The sequence below is a fragment of the Hemitrygon akajei genome, chromosome 9 (assembly GCF_048418815.1).
Source record: "Hemitrygon akajei chromosome 9, sHemAka1.3, whole genome shotgun sequence".
Taxonomy (NCBI): domain Eukaryota; kingdom Metazoa; phylum Chordata; class Chondrichthyes; order Myliobatiformes; family Dasyatidae; genus Hemitrygon; species Hemitrygon akajei.
Genome location: NC_133132.1, coordinates 26,516,378 through 26,536,864, shown reverse-complemented (window position 1 = coordinate 26,536,864; position 20,487 = coordinate 26,516,378). Strand labels below are relative to the sequence as shown.

General features: G+C 45.4%; 1 protein-coding gene across 1 annotated transcript in view; it reads left to right on the top strand.

Annotated features, from left to right (window-relative positions):
* rsph14 (radial spoke head 14 homolog) overlaps window positions 1-20,487 on the top strand; it is a 760,969-nt gene that overhangs the window by 22,155 nt on the left and 718,327 nt on the right. The window contains exon 2 of the mRNA XM_073055680.1: window positions 5,511-5,613. Within this exon, the coding sequence (XP_072911781.1) occupies window positions 5,511-5,613 (103 nt within the window). The remainder of the gene's footprint in view (window positions 1-5,510; window positions 5,614-20,487) is intronic.

The following is a 20,487-nucleotide window of genomic DNA, read 5'->3' as shown; positions in this document are numbered from 1 at the left end:
ATAGATGGTATGTCATTGTGCAGTGGTGATGGCAAGAATGAATGTTTAGGTTGCTTGATTCAATGATAGTCAAACAGACTACTTTGGCCTGTCCTGCGTAGGTGGGACTTCTTAAGAGATGGTGATGCTGTACTCATCCAAGTGGAGAGTATTCCTTCAGAGTCCTGACTTGTACCCTTAATTGCTGGACAGGTCTTTGGGTGTCAGTGGTTGAGTCATTTGTCGCAAGGTATCTGGCCTTTGATCTTCTGTTGTAGCTGTTATATTTATATTGCAGATCTACTAGCCCAGTTGGCAACAGTTTCCATCACTGTGCTAAAGATTGCGAGCCGGTTATTGGGAGGAAATTAATTAGAATGGAATTTGTGAACAGGATATACAGTCTGTAGGCGATTTTCAACATTGTTGGTTGAATGCCAATATTGTAACTGTACTGCTACTGCTCAACTAAAGGTATAGTTCACCAAAGGTGGAGGTAAAACTGGAGAAAAACATCCAACAGCAAAGCTGGGGCATTGCCTAGTCCCCTGGAGTTTGCTGTATCATAGCTTCTGATGGTATCTACATAAAAATGTAGAAAGATGTCCATGTATGTTCTGTTCACAAAATTTACACCAAATCTAATCTAGCTAATGACCTCCTTTAGCAACCAACCTTTAGCAAAGTGATGGAAACTGATCAATTGTGCTAGTTGGACCCCTGTGGCTGTACCCCTTGACAGTAAGTACTCCTGTTTGAGTTCTGTTGGGCAGGGGACAGTCTACTGGGGGAAGTGGCAGTGGCCGTGCCTCTGGCACAGAATCTGGCCCTGTGGCTCAGAAGGGTAGGGAAAGGAAGAGGAAGGCAGTAGTGATAAGGGACTCTATAGTCAGGGGTTCAGACAGGCGATTCTGTGGATGCAGGAAAGAAACTCGGATGGTAGTTTGCCTCCCAGGTGCCAGGGTCCGGGATGTTTCTGATCATGTCCAAGATATCCTGCAGTAGGAGGGAGAACAGCCAGAGGTCGTGGTACATATTGGTACCAATGACATAGGTAGGAAAAGGGAAGAGGTCCTGAAAGAAGACTACAGGGAGTTAGGAAGGAAGTTGAAAAGCAGGACCTCAAAGGTAGTAATCTCGGGATTACTACCTGTGCCATGCGACAGTGAGAATAGGAATAGAATGAGGTGGAGGATAAATGCGTGGCTGAGGGATTGGAGCAGGGGGCAGGGATTCAGATTTCTGGATCATTGGGACCTCTTTTGGGGCAGGTGTGACCTGTACAAAAAGGATGGGTTGCACTTGAATCCCAGGGGGACCAATATCCTAGCAGGCAGGTTTGATAGAGCTGTTGGGGAGGGTTTAAACTAGTTTGGCGGGGGGGTGGGAATCAGAATGTGAGTGCAGGGATTAAGGTAGAAGGACAAGGGCATGATGCTAAGAGTTCTGAGTTGATGAGGAAGGACAGGCAGGGGACAGAACATGATTGTAGCCAGTTAAAGGTGTTGAAATGTATCAATTTCAATGCTAGGGGTATTAGGAACAAGGAGGATGAACTTAGAGCATGGATTAGTACGTGGAGCTACAAAGTTGTGGCTGTTGCTGAAACTTGGTTGGAGGAAGGGCAGGATTGGATGATGCAGATCCCGGGGTTCAGGTGTTTTAAAAGGAATAGGATGGGAGGTAGAAAAGTTGGGGGGGGATGTGGCATTGCTGGTCAGGGATAGTATGGCTATAGAAAGGGAGGACACTGAAGAAGGAGTGTCCACGGAGTCAGTCTGGGTGGAAGTCAGAAATAGGAAGGGATCAATCACTGTGCTGGGAGTAGTCTATAGGCCCCCAAATAACCCTCAGGACACCGAGGAGCAGATAAGCAGGCAGATTTTAGAATGGTGTAGGAAATACAGGGTAGTAGTTATGGGTGATTTCAACTTCCCTCATATTGACTGGCACTGGCATCTCCTGAGGGCAAGGGGGATAGATGGGGCTGAATTTGTCAGGTGTGTTCAAGAAAGGTTCCTGACACAGTATGTGGACCGGCCAACGAGAGGAGAGGCTATACTAGATCTAGTTCTGGGTAATGAACCTGGCCAGGTGACAGACCTCTTGATGGGGAAGCCTTTTGGTGAGAGTGACCGCAACTCCCTTAGCTTCAGCATAGCAATGGAAAGGGATAAAGTCAGACGAGATGGTAAAGTGCTTAACTGGGGAAGGGCTAACTTTGAATGGATGAGGCAGGAACTAGCGAGAGTAAATTGGAAACAGATGTTCAAAGGGGAATGCACAGAAGTAATGTGGGAGAAGTTTAGGGACTACTTGAGCTGGGCTCAGGATAGGTTTGTCCCATTGAGGCAAGGAAAAAATGGTAGGAAAAGGGAACCATGGCTGACGAAACATGTGAGGCAACTCATCAAGAGGAAAAAGGAAGCATATGTTAGATATAAGAAGCAGGAGTAGGAGGGGCTTATGAGAAATATAGGGTAGCCAGGAAGGAGCTAAAGAAAGGACTTGGGAGAGCTCGAAGGGGGCATGAGAAGGCCTTGGCATGTAGGATTAAGGAGAACCCCAAGGCATTCTATGCATATGTGAAGAGTAGGAGGATGACGAGAACGAAGGTGGGACCGCCAAAGGATAAAGAGGGCAACATGTGCCTGGAAGCGGAGGAGATTGGGGAGGTCCTATATGAATACTTTGCTTCAGTATTCACAAGTGAAAAGGATCTTGATCAGGATGAGGTCGAAGTAGAGTGGGCCTGTGTGCTGGACAATGTGGAGATTAAGGAAGAAGAAGTGCTGGATTTTCTTAAAAACATTAAGATTGATAAATCCCCAGGGCCGGATATGATATACCCCAGGCTGTTGTGGGAATTGAGAGAAGAGATCGCAGGAGCATTAGCTATGATCTTTGAATCCTCTTTGGCTGCAGGGGAAGTGCCGGAGGAGTGGAGAATGGCAAATGTAGTTCCCTTGTTTAAAAAAGGTAATAGGGAGAAACCCGGGAACTATAGACCGGTGAGTCTTACGTCGGTGGTATGCAAACTACTGGAAAGGATTCTTAAGGATAGGATCTACGAGCATTTGGAGAAATACAGTCTACTCATGGATAGTCAACATGGCTTTGTGAAGGGAAGATCGTGCCTCACGAGCCTGATTGAGTTTTTTGAAGAGGTAACAGAAGAAATTGATGAGAGTAGGGCAGTGGATGTGGTCTACATGGACTTTAGCAAAACATTTGACAAGGTCCCTCATGAGAGACTCATCCAGAAAGTCATGAGGCATGGGATAAGTGGAACCTTGGCTGTTTGGATAAAAAATTGGCTTAAAGGAAGAAAGCAAAGGGTAGTTGTGGAAGGAAAGTATTTTGCCTGGAGGTCGGTGACTAGTGGAGTGCTGCAGGGATCTGTTCTGGGACCCCTGCTATTTGTGATTGTTATAAATGACCTGGATGTAGAGGCAGAAGGATGGGTGAGTAAGTTTGCGGATGACACGAAGATTGGAGGAGTTGTGGATGGAGCTGTAGGTTGTCGAAGGTTACAAGAGAATATAGACAGGCTGCAGAGTTGGGCAGAAAAATAGCAGATGGAGTTCAATCCGGACAAGTGTGAGGTGATGCATTTTGGAAGGACAAACCAGAAGACTGAGTACAGGATTAATGGTCAATTACTTAAGAGTGTGGATGAACAAAGGGACCTTGGGGTTCAAATCCATACATCCCTCAAGGTCGCTGCACAGGTTGATAGGGTAGTTAAGAAGGCCTATGGGATGCTAGGCTTCATTAACAGGAGGATTGAGTTCAAGAGTAGAGAGGTCATGTTGCAACTCTACAAATCTCTGGTGAGACCGCACATAGAGTTTTGTGTTCAATTCTGGTCACCTCATTATAGGAAGAATGTGGAAGCTATGGAGAGGGTGCAGAGGAGATTTACCAGGATGTTGCCTGGTTTGGAGAACAAGTCATATGAAGCAAGGTTAGCAGAGCTGGGACTTTATTCTTTGGAGCATAGAAGAATGAGAGGGGACTTGATAGAGGTCTACAAGATTATAAGAGGCATAGATAGGGTGGATAGTCAGTACCTGTTTCCCAGGGCACTAATAGCAAACAGCAGAGGGCATAAGTACAAAGTTAAGGGAGGGAAGTTTAGGGGAGACATCAGGGGTAAGTTTTTTACACAGAGGGCTGTGGGTGCCTGGAATGACTTGCCAGGGATGGTGGTGGAGGCTAAAACTTTAGGAGCATTTAAGAGCCTCTTGGACTGGCACATGGATGAAAGAAAAATGGATGGTTATGGGGCAGTGTGGGTTTAGTACTTTTTTTTTAAGGATTATATGGGTCGGCACAACATGGAGGGCTGAAGGGCCTGCACTGTGCTGTAGTGTTCTATGGTTCATATAAACAACTGTACTACGGCTACAACAGTATCATGTGAAATGAATTGAATTGCAGTGGAATGACACTGCTGATGGTGTTATCTTCTTGAAAATAGTATTGACGATTGGCTGTGGTTATAATCTTCACAACTGATACATGTAAACCAATTTCTTCAACTGATACATTTACCTCATCGTTGGTAATTCCTTTGACATTGATGCAGCAGTGCCTGTCAGTACTGTACCATTTTTGTAATGACTATTCCCACAGTACAGTACACCAGGGTCAAGAAATGGATCTTGGTTTGGATCTGACCAGGCCCTACATGGTCAATAAGTATCCTTATCTTTGAATTACTGGTCCTGGGCCAAGCGGACTGTCAGAATGGTGTATGTGGCCTGAAGGGAGCCATCCCAGCTCGAGGTACAAATATCTATTGAAGCCCCTTTCAGGCCATTGTGATGGAGACTGTTGAGAAGTCCTTTCTTCTGCAAGATAATGGGATAGATTAACTTTATAATTCATGTAATGGCATTATTGTTCTTGTTGAATTATTGTCAGGATATGTGTGGCATGTTCTTTGAACTATGCAAGTTCCAGAAGAGGGCTAAGAAAATGTAAGTACTTCATGATCAAACTTTAGAAGGAATAGATAGCCTCTTGTTTTCATGTTATGTACCAGCAGTTGTGCCTCTGTAGTCTGTGGTTCATAACGATATTCAAGAATAATGTAATTTACTATCATCACATTATATATCTATATATATATTTGGGATATATAGAGCTATTTGCTGTACTTATCTGCGCAAGGAACATCCATAGTTGTACAGACCCTGCCTCAAGACAATGAGAGTGTATTACTGTTTTGCTGAGTGTCTGACTTCATTCTAATTGGAAGACGTAAAAAGTACTAAGCTACTAAAATAGAAAGGGCTCCTGTTAATTCACATTCAATTTAGAAACAAACAATGCAGCCTAATTCTCCATTCAATGTTATGTTTTATGGCTCTATGTTATTGAAATAGTGGGATCAGTGTTGCATCTGAAGCTTCTGCCTTAAAAGAGTCAGAAAATTAGATAAATGTGCTTTAATGTTCCATATTTAAACATATGAATTTCAGTTCAGCTGGGAGGCTAATGTTGGATATTTTTGCTTTCTATAGGTTGCTTGGAGAACTTGAAGCTCTTGTTGAAAGATGAAGATGGTACTGTCCGCCAGAAGACCACAGAAATCTTCTACATTTTGGGGACCCACGCTATTGGAAGGTATGCGGAATTATTTTTAAAACAACCCAGAGTCTCTTTATGAGAATGGATGATGGAATTGGACCTATGTGTATTTTGTTGGGTAGTGCAAAAGCTACTCAGAATCTAAAATAGAGCAACTGCTGGAGGAACTCAGCATGCCAAGCAGCATCAAGTAAAAAAGTACAGTCAACGTACTTCAGCAGGACTTTTTCTCATAAATGCTGCCTGGCCTGCTGAGTTCCTCCAGCATTTTGTGTGCATTGCTCGGATTTCCAGCATCTGCAGATTTTCTCTTGTTTCTGAATCTGAAATTATGTTTGTGATGTGTATTCAAGGTTCTGACTTGAGGCTTGGAAACCAACATCATAGTAAAGATTAATGTCATTAATATTTTCTGGAATTGTAAAGAGCAGGCAGATTATGCTCTTAATCAGAATGCAAATGATGTATAGTTATTGTGCATCATGGTCCCTATAATCATTGAGTGGACTTTCCAAATCTAATCTTTGCATTAAAAGACAAAAGATATATTCCCACAAATTGTGTTAAAAGGCAAAACACATTGTGCTTACTTCTTGGTTTAAATGAGGGATGTTTCGATTCCTGTGAGTAGCTTACTTATGTATTCATGTAGATATTTAAACATTGAGTTTTGCTTTGGTTTAAAATTGGTGGTCAAGAAACAGGCCAGTGAAGACAGGCAAAATTCAATTGCATTACTGGTAATTATTTTAAGATTTGATTGTGCCATCTAAATACTGACTCTTATAGCAGTTGTCTCAATTCCACATGTCAAATATTTGATATAACATCCTCACTTCTGGTTATTTTCAAACTTATATATCCGATAGAGGGAATGTTGAATATTTCTGGCATTACATCATCCGTGGTTTTGATAATGTGTTGAGGTGGGATTAATGCTGTGTCAATAGGAGTAATACATTAGAAGGAACAAGGTTACAGGAAGGTCTACAGGGTTTACAAGTAAAGACTCACTTTGCTTGATCTCTTAAGGAACAGTGATTTTACAGACTGTCATGTCAGTTGCTGACAGATGTCTGTACTTTTCTATAAGAATAACAGTTATCTGGTGGACCTGGCTGCATTGTCTACAGCTGTGAAGGATATCATTATCTTTTTAAAATTGTTTTGCCTTTAGTTATTGGCTGCAGAGACATATTGAAAGTTAGAACCTATGGTATATGTGTGTAAGACTGATACCAGGTTGTTTATTTTCAATGAGCCCCACAATGACAATGGCCAGAATGTTTTGATTCTCCTCTCTGACTAAAATCTAACAGGTACAAAGACACAGACAGGTGGTAGTCCAAACTCCATCACAGCAATCAGGAGCTTTCGTAAATTGCAAGGGATTTTCTTGCATCATATAATCACAATACTAAAGGCAACCATTTGGCCCATCATGTCAGTACTGGTTTTTGGGTAGTATAATTCAGCCAGTCCCAGTTCCCATTCTTTTCTCTTTGACCTGTAGATGATTTTCCCTTGTGTTTTTTTTTTCCCCATTTAAAAGCCCTGATTGATTCTGATTCCAACAGTCTTACAAGTAGCAGCTTCTAGATAGGAACCACTGTACATAAGAAAGTATTAGAAAGATACCAAGTATCTTTCTCGCATCATTGCAAATTTGTTCAATGGTGCTTGAACTGTCCACTAATAAGAAGTGCTATATCTGTTTATCTACCCTGATCTTGATATCGTATGTATTTCTTTATGAAAATGTCTCTCAAACTTCATTACTCCAAGGATCTTAGCCCTAGTTTCCTATGCAGCCTTATAGCTCATGCTTGGAAGTATTACTGTAAGTTTCACCTGCACACACTTAGGAGCTCCACATCTTTGCTAAGAAGTTATGATCTAAATTGGATGTAATGCTCTTGGTGTTGCCTCACCAGTATTATTTTGGAAAGGAGACCCAGGAGACTGCAGATTCTGGAATCTGGAGCTATAAAAAATCTGCTGGAGGAACAGTATCTGTGGTGGTGGGGGTGGGTTGGGGGGGGGGGTAATGGAAGATACTAATTGTTGATGTTTTGGGTTGAAACTTTGCAATTGGCCTTTTTCTAGTTCATTATAAGATTGCAGCTTTTGTATTCTGTCACCATTTATGAAGCTAAAGATTCCACATATTTTACCAAGTGCTCTCTACATCTTGTTAGTTTCAAGAATATACCTATAAAGCACATATACACCTAGAATTCTCTGTGGTGGCACATCCCTTAGAACTGTGCCACTTAGACTTTGTTGTCTCTCCTTGCTTTTTTTCTACTGTTCTGCCAGGCAATATATGTTTGTCCTCTTGTAACCTTTTAATATTGTTTTAGCTGTTTGCCATGCATAAGTTTGGTGTCATCTCCAAAGTTTCAAATTTTACACTGAACACCCATGTCAAAATCATTAAAATATAGGAAATGAGTTGTTAACACTGATTTCTGAGTCGGTTTCTTCCTTCCTATAATGTGAAAACAATTATTTATCATGATTCTCTTGTTTTCTGACCTTGTTAATTTTCTAGCTGTGTTGCCTGTCACTCTTTAGTGTGCAAGTTTACGAACTAGCCTTTTGTATGGGTTATGCCAAAAGCCTTTTTTATGCATCAACTGTCTACCATTCTTCAACTTTCTCTATAATGTCATCAACACGTTCAATCAGGTTATTCAATTATAGATTGCTATTAACAAATCCATGTGCCTTTCCTTTATTGGTTAAACCTTTTCCAAAGTATTTCTTAATTTTTTTTCTTAAAGGTTGTAGAGCTTAGAAGCAGCCAAATGCTAAAGATCTGATATCTTGTGTTTAGAGTTTTGAAGATGGATGCTCCTGTTATCTTCCAATGTTCTGTAGATTCTGAAATTCTTTCTGTGTGATGGATGAAAGCAAATGGAAGAGCAAGAGAGAGTAAACAGGAACCAACGACCATTCTTTAATAAGGTTCGATGCAGGAGGCTGATTAATAGGATTATAGCTTAGGGAATTGTAAATTGGTTTATTATTGTCACATGAATTGAGGTCCGGTGAAAAAATTGTCTTGCATACCATCCTTACTGATCAATTACCGAACATGTGGCTGAGAAACTGGTGTAGGGGGCAGGATTTCAGATTTCTAGATCACTTTTCTGTGGCAGGTGGGACCTGTACAAGAGAGACAGGTTACACCTGAACTACAAGGGGACGAATATACTTGCAGGGAGGTTTACTAGTGTTATTGGGGAGGGTTTGAACTAGATTTGCAGGGGGATGGGAACCAGAGTGCCAGAGTAGATAGTGGAACGGAGGTAAAAATAAATGATGTTAGTAGCTCATGCAAAGTCATAAATAGTAAGGTTGTGTGAGATGGTAACAATCTTCTGAGGTGTGTATATTTCAATGCAAGGAGTATTGTGGGAAAGGCAGATGAGCTGAGGGCCTGGATTGACACGTGGAATTATGACATCATAGCCATTACTGAAACTTGGCTACAGGAGGGGCAGGACTGGAAGCTCAATGTTCCAGGGTTCTGATGTTTCAGACATGATAGAGGTAGAGGGATGAAGGGTGGGGGGGTGGCTTTGCTAGTCAGGGAAAATATTACAGCAGTGCTTTGGCAGGAAAGATTAGAGGGCTTGTCTACTGAGGTCATTATGGGTGGAGCTGAGAAACAGGAAAGGTATGACCACATTAATAGGATTGTATTATAGACCACCCAACAGTCAGCGAGAATTGGAGGAGCAAATCTGCAGAGGAGATAACAGACAACTGCAGGGGACAGAAAGTTGTGATTGTAGGGGATTTTAATTTTCCACACATTGATTGGCACTCCCATACTGTTAAAGGTCTAGATGGGTTAGCGTTTGTGAAATGTGTTCAGGAAAGTTTTCTAAATCAATATATAGATGTACCAACTGGGGGTGGGGGTGGGGGATGCAATATTAGATCTCCTATTGGGAAATGAGTTAGGGCAGGTGACGGAAGTGTGTGTAGGGGAACACTTTGGTTCCAGTGATCATAACGTCATTAGTTTCAATGTGATCATGGTTAAAGATAGATCTGGTCCTCGGGTTGAAGTTCTAAACTGGAAAAAGGCCAAATTTGAAGAAATGAGAAAGGATCTAAAAAGTGTAGATTGGGACAGGTTGTTCTCTGAAGGATGTGATTGGTAAGTGGGAGGCCTTCGAAGGAGAAATTTTGAGAGTGCAGAGTTTAAATGTTCCTGTCAGGGTTAAAGGCAAAGTGAATAAGAATAAGGAATCTTGGTTATCAAGGGATATTGGAACTCTGATAAAGAAGAAGAGAGAGATGTATAACATGTATAGGCAACAGGGAGGAAATAAGATGCTTGAGGAGTATAAAAAGAGTAAGAAAATACTTAAGAAAGAAATCAGGAGGGTTAAAAGAAGACATGAGGTTGCTTTGGCAGTCAGGGTGAAGGATAATCCTAAGAGCTTCTACAGGTATGTTAAGAGCAAAAGGATAGTAAGGGATAAAATTGGTCCTCTTGAAGATTGGAGAGGTTGGCTATGTATGGAACCAAAAGAAATGGGAGAGATATTAAAAAGGGTTTTTTGCATCTGTATTTACTAAGGAAACTGGAATGGAGTCTATGGAAACAAGGCAAGCAAGTAGGGAGGTCATGGAACATACAGATTAAAGAGGAGGAGGTGCTTGTTGTCTTGAGGCAAATCAGAGTAGATAAATCCCCAGGACCTGACAGGGTATTCCCTCGGACCTTGAGAGAGACTAGTGTTGAAATTGCAGGGGTCCTGGCAGAAATATTTAAAATGTTGATATCCACGGGTCAGGTGCCGGAGGATTAGAGGATAGTTCATGTAGTTCTGTTGTTTAAAAAAGGCTCAAAAAGTAAGCCGGGAAATTATAGGCTGGTAAGTTTGACATCAGTAGTAGGTAAATTATTGGAAGGCATACTAAGAGATAGGATCTACAAGTATTTGGATAGACAGGGACTTATTAGAAACAGCATTACTTTGTGCGTGGTAGGTCATGTTTAACCAATCTATTAGAGTTTTTCGAGGAAGTTACCAGGAAAGTGGATGAAGGGAAGGCAGTAGATGTTGTATACATGGACTTCAGTAAGGCCTTTGACAATGTCCTGCATGGGAGGTTACTTAGGAAGATTCATTCACTAGGTATACATGGAGAAGTAGTAAATTGGATTAGACATTGGCTCAATAGAAGAAGCCAGAGAGTGGTAGTGGAGGATTGCTACTCTGAGTGGAGGCCTGTGACTAGTGGTGTGCCACAGGGATCAGTGCTGGGTCCATTGTTATTTGTCATCTATATCAATGATCTGGATGATAATGTGGCAAATTGGATCAGCAAATTTGCTGATGATACAAAGATTGGAGGTGTATCATTGGACAGTGAGGAAGGTTTTCAAAGCTTGCAGAGGGATTTGAACCAGTTGGAGGAATGGGCAGAAAAATGACAAATGGAGTTTAATGCAGACAAGTGTGAGGTATTGCACTTCGGAAGGTCAAACCAAGGTAGAACATACAAGGTAAATGGTAGGACACTGAGGAGTGTAGTAGAACAGAGGGATCTGGGAGTACAAATACATAATTCCCTAAAAGTGGCGTCACAAGTAGATAGGGTTATAAAGAGAGCTTTTGGTACATTGGCCTTTATAAATCGAAATATTGAGTATAAGAGTTGGAATGTAATGGTAAGGTTGTATAAGACATTGGTGAGACCGAATTTGGAGTATTGTGTGCAGTTTTGGTCACCTAATTACAGGAAGGATATTAATAAAGTTGAAAGAGTCCAGAGAAGGTTTACAAGGATGTTGCCGGGACTTGAGAAACCGAGTTACAGAGAAAGGTTGAATAGGTTAGGACTTTATTCCCTGGAGCGTAGGAGAATGAGGGGTGATTTGATAGAGGTGTATAAAATTATGATGGGTATAGATAGAGTGAATGCAAGCAGGCTTTTTCCACTGAGGCCAGGGGAGAAAAAAACCAGAGGATGTGGGTTAAGAGTGAAGGGGGAAAAGTTTAAAAGGAACATGGGGGGGGGGGGCTTCTTCACGCAGTGAGTGGTGGGAGTGTGGAATGAGCTGCCAGATGAAGTGGTGAATGTGGGCTCACTTTTGACATTTAAGAGAAACTTGGACAGGTAAATGGATGAGAGGGGTTTGGAGGGATATGGCCCAGGTGCAGGTCAGTGGGACTAGGCAGAAAAATGGTTCAGCACAGCCAAGAAGGGCCAATAGGCCTGTTTCTGTGCTGTAATGTTCTATGGTTCTATGGTTCTACTTCATTCCAAAAGTGCATTGAGGTAGTACTGGATAAAACAATAAGATTCAGATTCAGATTCAGTTTATTGTCATTTAAAAACCACAAATGCAAAGCAGTTAAAAAATGAGACAACGTTCCTCCAGAATGATATCACAAAAACACATGACAAAACAGACTACACCAGAAAATCCACGTAACGTTTGGCAATCCCCAATCCAGTGTCCGGAGAGGCTGCTGTGTATTAATATTGTGCTACCATCTTAGCACGTTCCCCGGAAAGGAGCTCCAATCCCACCAGACAAACAAGACCAAAAACTAAAGCTACAAGACCTACACAAAACCACATATATGCAACATATAGTTACAACAGTGCAAACAATAGCATAATTGATAAAAAAAAACAGACCATGGGCACAGTAAAAATAGTCCAAAGATGTTGAAAGGCTATAAGTTCAAAAGAAACCACACAGTTTCCACGTCCTCAGGGTCCCCGATTGACTCGTCGTTCCACGCCGGCGGCAGAAGGGAATACCCCCGCTATGGACTTCCACGGTGCCGCCCGACTCAGTCTCGCAGATGCAGCACACACCGAAAGCGACCTGACCGCAGCGGACTCTGAGTCCGTCGAACCTCCGAGCCTCCGACCATCCCTTCCGGCACAGCTTCTCTGAACAACATCCTCTGCCGAGCGTATTAAGACTGTCCTGCCAACGGCCACCGGCAACGCGACCCTAAGGACTGGGGGCCTGTTCTTCCCAGCAGAGACCTGGACCTCACAGCAGCAGTAGCAACGAAGAAGGTCTTCCTGGAGATTTTCAAATGTTCCTCCGTGCTCCCACATTTGTTTTTCATCTGATTATGATTGTGCACGGCACCCCGCTTCACAAATAACAGATAATCTGCTCTGGAGTGGCCGCTGCAAGCTGTGTCGCACCGCCATCTTGGATTTCATTTCATTGGATTTCTGAATCTGAATCTGAATCAGAAAAGAGAAGAAGGCAGAATAAACTTTTATATTACAAAGTGCAGTGCAGATAGATAGTAAGGTGCAAGGTCAACATTGTGAGGCCAAGAGTAAACCATTCAATTGTAATTGGTAGTAATATGCTGACATAGATTGAGAATTGGGTATTGGATAAAAAGCATGGAGTTGGATAAATAAGTCATTCTCCGGTTAGCAAACTATGACTATGGGGCCAGCTTTACATGATCTGTATCGGTGATTTGACTAGGGCTAAATGTTATATTTATAAATTAATTAATGATACTAAACTAGGTGGTATTGTGCTTACTGAAGTGGATGTAAAGAGACAACTGATTAGAAGAGCAGATTGTACTTCAGCCTTTAGAGTCACAAAGACGTAATACTGTAGAGCATAGAACTAGACCCTTCAGTCACCATATCTATGCCTACCATCATCTCTATCTATACCAATTCCACTTGTCTGTATTAATTCCATATCTCTACATACCTTACTTATTCAAGTACCTGTCCAGTTGCCTCTTAAATGATTTTTCTTTTTTAAACATAGAAACATAGAAAACCTACAGCACAATACAGCCCTTCGGCCCACAAAGTTGTGCGGAACATGTCCCTACCTTAGAAATTACTAGGCTTACCCATAGCTCTCTATTTTTCTAAGCTCCATGTACCTATCCAAAAATCTCTTAAGAGACCCTATCATATCCGCCTCTACCACCGTTGCCGGCAGCCCAATCTATGCACTCACCACTCTCTGAGTAAAAAATGTATCCCTGACATCTCCTTTGTACCTACTCCCTCGCGCCTTAAACCGGTGTCCTGTTGTGGCAACTATTTCAGCCCTGGGAAAAAGTCTCTGACTATCCACATGATCAATGCCCCTCATTTCATTTTTCAATCTTTTTATTGATTTTCAGTAAAAAAAATACAAATCAGTGGAGAAGTTTAGCAAACAGATAATACAAAAGACATATAAACAGCAGTAAATAAAAGTATATATTGTCAAAATCAGATAGGTATAATGTTACGTTGTTATATATACAATATAATCAAAACACCACAACTCCTCTTAACAAATCATTAAAAAAAGATTGGAAAATTTTATTTAATAAAAGGAAAAAAAACCCTAAACTAATTTGGAACAAAAAAAAGAGGAAAAAAAGAAAAGAAAAGAAAGATTGGGCAGTCCATTTGAGGATAAAATTAGAAGGAACAAAAAGAGAGAAAACATCTTTCCAGTCACCTCCGAACCTTCACGGTTAAGGATTTTCCCTAAAGAGAATAAAGATAAATAAATAAATAAAAATAAATTAAATCACATGAAAATATTGAATAAAGGGTTGCCAGTCTTGCTCAAAATTAAAAGATGTATCAAACGTCAGGCTTCTAATTTTCTCCAAGCTTAGACATGACATAATGGAGGAGAACCAAAAAAAAAAAGTAGGCGGATTAGAACCTCTCCTAGCCAGTGAAGTTGAAAAGGCTATCACATGCTGAGCAGAAGCAGATACTCTACCTACTTCCTCTGGAATAATCCCAAAAATTGCCATAAGTGAATTGGGTTGAACATCCACATCTATAACTTTAGATAGTATTCTAAACACATCCCTCCAAAAATTGTTTATACTTACGCAGGACCAAACCATATGAGTTAGAGTAGCCACCTCTGTGTTACATCTGTCACAAATAGAGATTATATTAGGAAAAATATGTGCCAATTTATGTACTATCTTAAACTGAATTAAGGAATGGCATGCACAGATAGATGAATTATTAACTAGATTGTAGCGGTGTGCTACACGCAGCGCTAAAATAATGACACGGAGTCGGTGAGCTGCAGCCAAAGACTAAGTTTATTTCAACTCCACAGTCTTGCTTTAAAGCCTGTCTCTCCTACCAGATACCTTGAGAGGCCCTACTGAAACCCCCTCAGGCTTTCTTCCTTTGTCCCTGCACTCTGGCTAATTGTCAGCCGGTTCGAGTGTGCTAGTAATTGGGTCGCCACATAACCCCCCCCCCCCAGAACCGGCGATACACCCCCAATGTCCACAGTCTGGGCCGGACCCTGTTTGGGAGGTCGGCCTCTGCGCCGCGGTGCCGGAAACTCGACCGGTTGCGCCAAGTCCACATGGGCCGGTTTGAGTCGGTCCACCGTGAAAACCTCCTCTCTCCCCCCAACGTCCAGCACGAACGTGGACCTGTTGTTCCTGAGCACCGTAAATGGCCCCTCGTAGGGCCATTGCAGCAGTGTCCGATGCCCCCCCCCCCCCCGTCGTACAAACACAAACTTACAGTTCTGCAGGTCTTTGGGTACGCAGGTCGGGTGCTGCCCATGCTGCGAAGTGGGTACGGGGGCCAGGGCACTGAGCCTCTCGCGTAGTCTGCCCAGGACTGCAGCGAGTTCGTCCTCTCGCCCCCTTGGGGCTGGTATGAACTCCCCGGGAACGACCAGGGGTGCACCGTACACCAACTCGGCTGACGAAGCGTGCAGATCGTCCTTGGGCGCCGTGCGGATGCCGAGTAGGACCCAGGGAAGCTCGTCCGCCCAGTTAGCTCCGCGCAGGCGGGCCATGAGAGCCGACTTCAGGTGACGGTGGAAACGCTCCACCAGTCCGTTCGACTGTGGGTGGTGCAGCTGAGTCTCCAACAGGCTGGCCATCGCTGACCACAGGCTGGAGGTGAACTGGGCGCCTCTGTCGGAGGTAATGTGGGCCGGTACACCAAAGCGGGACACCCAGGTGGCGATCAGTGCCCGGGCGCAAGATTCAGAGGTGGTGTCGGTGAGTGGGACCGCCTCTGGCCATCTTGTGAACCGGTCCACGATAGTCAGGAGGTGCCGCGCTCCGCGCGACACTGGCAGGGGGCCCACGATATCCACATGAATGTGGTCGAAACGCCAGTGGATGGGGTGGAACTGCTGCGGCGGGGCCTTGGTGCGTCGCTGCACCTTGGCCGTCTGGCAGTGCATGCACGTTCTGGCCCAGTCACGGACCTGCTTGCGGAGTCCGTGCCAAACGAACCTGCTGGAGACCATCCGGACGGTAATGCGGATGGAGGGGTGCGCCAAGTTATGAATGGAGTCGAAAACACGTCGTCGCCAAGGTGCCGGGACGACGGGACGGGGCTGGCCGGTGGCGACGTCACAGAGTAGGGTCCTCTCACCTGGGCCTACAGGGAGGTCCTGGAGCTGCAAACCGGAGACTGCGGACCTGTAACACGGGATCTCCTCATCTGCCAGCTGTGCCTCTGCCAGCTACTCAAAGTCTACCCCTTGGGAACGGGCGTGAATGTTAGGGCGAGAGAGCGCATTCGCCATGACATTGTCCTTACCCGAGACATGCCGGACATCCGTCGTGTATTCAAAGATGTAGGACAGATGACGCTGCTGGCGGGACGACCAGGGATCGGACACCTTTGTGAATGTAAAGGTAAGCGGTTTGTGGTCCGTGAACGCGGTGAAGGGCCTACCTTCTAAGAAGTACCTGAAATGCCGGATTGCCAGGTATACCGCCAACAGCTCCCGGTCGAAAGCACTGTATTTGAGCTCGGGTGGCTGCAGGTGTTTGCTGAAAAACGCCAGGGGTTGCCAGCGGCCTGCGATGAGCTGCTCCAGTACCCCACCGACTGCCGTATTAGATGCGTCCACTGTGAGGGCGGTAGGGACGTCCATTCTGGGGTGCACTAGCATCATGGCGTTCGCCAAGGCATCCTTCGTTTGAATGAAAGCGGCGGCGGACACTTCGTCCCAGGTAATGTCCTTGCCCGGACCGGACAGCAAAGCGAACAGGGGGTGCATGATCCGGGCAGCTGAAGGGAGGAAGCGGTTGTAGAAATTGACCATACCTACGAATTCCTGGAGGCCTTTGATCGTGGTGGGTCGGGGGAAATGGCGGACCGCATCTACCTTAGTGGGCAGAGGGGTTGCCCCATCTGTGGTAATCCTGTGGCCCAGGAAGTCAATGGTGTCGAGCCTGAACTGGCATTTGGCCAGGTTGATTGTTAGACCGTAGTCACTCAGCCGGGCATAGAGTTTTCGGAGGTGGGACAGATGCTCCTGACGACTGCTGCTGGCTATGAGGATGTCGTCCAAATAGATGAATGCGAAGTCCAGGTCGCGTCCCACCACGTCCATCAACCGCTGGAACGTCTGTGCGGCATTCTTCAGGCCGAACGGCATGCGGAGGAACTCAAAAAGACCGAACGGGGTGATGAGAGCCGTTTTGGGGACGTCGTCCGGATGCATCGGGATTTGATGGTATCCGCGGATGAGGTCTACCTTGGAGAAGATTCGTGCGCCGTGCAGGTTTGCTGCAAAGTCCTGAATGTGCGGCACAGGGTTAGCGGTCCGGTGTTGTAGCCTCGTTCAGCCTGTGGTAGTCGCCGCACGGTCTCCAGCCCCCTGTCGCTTTGGGCACCATGTGCAGGGGGGAGGCCCATGGGCTGTCGGACCGCCGAATGATCCCCAATTCCTCCATCCTCTTGAACTCCTCTTTCGCCAGTCGGAGCTTGTCCAGGGGAAGCCGCCGAGCGCGGGCATGGAGGGGTGGTCCCTGAGTCAGGATGTGGTGCTGTACGCCGTGTCAGGGCATGGCTGCCGCGAACTGCGGTGCCAGAACCGATGGGAAATCCGCCAGGACCCTGGTGAAGTCGTTGTCGGACAGCGTGATGGAGCCGAGGTGAGGGGCTGGCAACTGGGCTGCACCCAGGGAGAACGTCTGAAAGGTCTCGGCGTGAACCAGTCTCTTCCTGGGAAGGTCGACCAGTAGGCTGTGAGCCCACAAGAAATCCGCACCCAGAAGCAGTTGGGCTACGTCGGCCAGTGTGAAGTCCCACGTAAACTGGCTGGAGTCGAACCGTAGCTGCACCGGATGGGTGCCATAAGTCCTTATAGTGCTGCCGTTCCTCCGTTCGCAGGGGGGGGACCCGGCGCCTTGCTGCGGGTGTCGTAACTCGTCGGAGGTAAGACGCTGATCTCGGCACCGGTGTCGACCAAAAACCGGCGTCCCGACTGCTTGTCCCAGACATATAGATAGATAGATAGATAGATACTTTATTCATCCCCATGGGGAAATTCAACTTTTTTTCCAATGTCCCATACACTTGTTGTAGCAAAACTAATTACATACAATACTTAACTCAGTAAAAAATATGATATGCATCTAAATCACTATCTCAAAAAGCATTAATAATAGCTTTTAAAAAGTTCTTAAGTCCTGGCGGTAGAATTGTAAAGCCTAATGGCATTGGGGAGTATTGACCTCTTCATCCTGTCTGAGGAGCATTGCATCGATAGTAACCTGTCGCTGAAACTGCTTCTCTGTCTCTGGATGGTGCTATGTAGAGGATGTTCAGAGTTATCCATAATTGACCGTAGCCTACTCAGCGCCCTTCGCTCAGCTACCGATGTTAAACTCTCCAGTACTTTGCCCACGACAGAGCCCGCCTTCCTTACCAGCTTATTAAGACGTGAGGCGTCCCTCTTCTTAATGCTTCCTCCCCAACACGCCACCACAAAGAAGAGGGCGCTCTCCACAACTGACCTATAGAACATCTTCAGCATCTCACTACAGACATTGAATGACGCCAACCTTCTTAGGAAGTACAGTCGACTCTGTGCCTTCCTGCACAAGGCATCTGTGTTGGCAGTCCAGTCTAGCTTCTCGTCTAACTGTACTCCCAGATACTTGTAGGTCTTAACCTGCTCCACACATTCTCCATTAATGATCACTGGCTCCATATGAGGCCTAGATCTCCTAAAGTCCACCACCATCTCCTTGGTCTTGGTGATATTGAGACGTAGGTAGTTTGAGTTGCACCATATCACAAAGTCCTGTATCAGTTTCCTATACTCCTCCTCCTGTCCATTCCTGACACACCCCACTATGGCCGTGTCATCAGCGAACTTCTGCACATGGCAGGACTCCGAGTTATATTGGAAGTCTGATGTGTACAGGGTGAACAGGACCGGAGAGAGTACGGTTCCCTGACCACCGTGTCAGACCTACAGTCTCCCAACCGCACATACTGAGGTCTATCTGTCAAGTAGTCCACTATCCAATCCACCATGTGAGAGTCTACTCCCATCTCCGTTAGTTTGTGCCTTAAGATCTTGGGCTGGATGGTGTTAAAGGCACTAGAGAAGTCAAGGAATGTAATCCTCACAGCACAATTGACCCCCTCTAGGTGAGAGAGTGATTTGTGCAGCAAATACGTGATAGCATCCTCCACTCCCACCTTCTCCTTATACGCAAACTGAAGAGGATCCTGGGCGTGCCTGGTTTGTGGCCTCAGATTCTGTATTATCAGCCGCTCCATGGTCTTCATAACGTGCGACATCAAGGCAATAGGTCTGAAGTCATTCAACTCCTTTGGTTGTGGTTTCTTCGGTACCGGGACAATACAGGATGTTTTCCACTGTCTGGGTACTCTTCTCTGCTCCAGGCTCATGTTGAAGATGCGCTGTAGTGGTTCTCCCAGCTCAGTCGCACAGGCCCTCAGTAATCGTGGGGAAACTCCATCCGGTCCAGCCGCCTTGCTGGTACAGATCTTCCTCAGTTGACCTTCCACCTGTGCAGCCGTAATCCTGGACGTGGGCAAGGTCTCCTGTGAGTGGCTATTTTCCTGTGAGGGAAGTAAGCCTGGTGTGGATTTCTGCGGTGAGGATGAGATTGAGCTGTCGAACCTGTTGAAGAAGTTGTTCAGCTGGTTCGCTTTCTCCACATCTCCACTTATGTTCGCCCCCCCGCTTTGCACCGCATCCGGTGATGATCTTCATCCCATCCCACACCTCCTTCATGCTTTTTTTCTGCAGCTTTTGTTCTAGCTTCCTCCTATACTGCTCCTTTGCCCCCCTTATCTGTACTCTGAGTTCCTTCTGAACTCTTTTAAGCTCCAACCGATCACCATCTTTAAAGGCCCTCTTCTTCTGGTTTAGGAGGCCTTTGATGTGACTAGTGATCCAGGGCTTATTATTGGGATAGCAGCGAACAGTTCTAACAGGGACAACTGCATCCACACAAAAGTTAATATAGTCCGTTGTGCATTCAGTGACCTCCTCAACGCCCCCACAGAGCCCCCCTTGCAGTACATCCCAGTTAGTAGTACCGAAGCAGTCTCTCAGGGCCTGTTCAGCTTCAGGAGTCCACTTCCTAAAAGAGCGTGTGGTAGTGGGATGCCTCATCACAATTGATTTATATCTGGGCTGTAACAAAACCAGGTTGTGATCAGCTTTCCCCAATGAAGGCAGTGGGGATGCACTATATGCCTCCTCTACGTTTGCATACAGTAGGTCAATAGTCCTGTTACCCCTGGTGTAGCAATCCACGTACTGGGAGAAAGCAGGTACAGGAGGCTATCCCGATGGCCAGCCGTCGTAGCCATCAGCGACGGCTGGCCCTGGCGTTTCCTGGGAACTGGCAGGGCGGGCGACAACGGCGGGCTTCTGCGCCCCACCGCTGGTGGAAGAAACACCGTTGCTCATTGGGCTCCACACCCCGGCCTCTGGGTTTAGCGGGCTCTGCGGCCGGGCCTGGACTGGTTTGCTGCTGGGAGCGTGGCCGGGTGATCTGTGCGATGGACGCTCCACTCACCTTCTTGGCGTTCCACAGCACGTCCACCCGGGATGCCACCTTCCGGGGGTCGCTGAAATCCGCGTCAGAC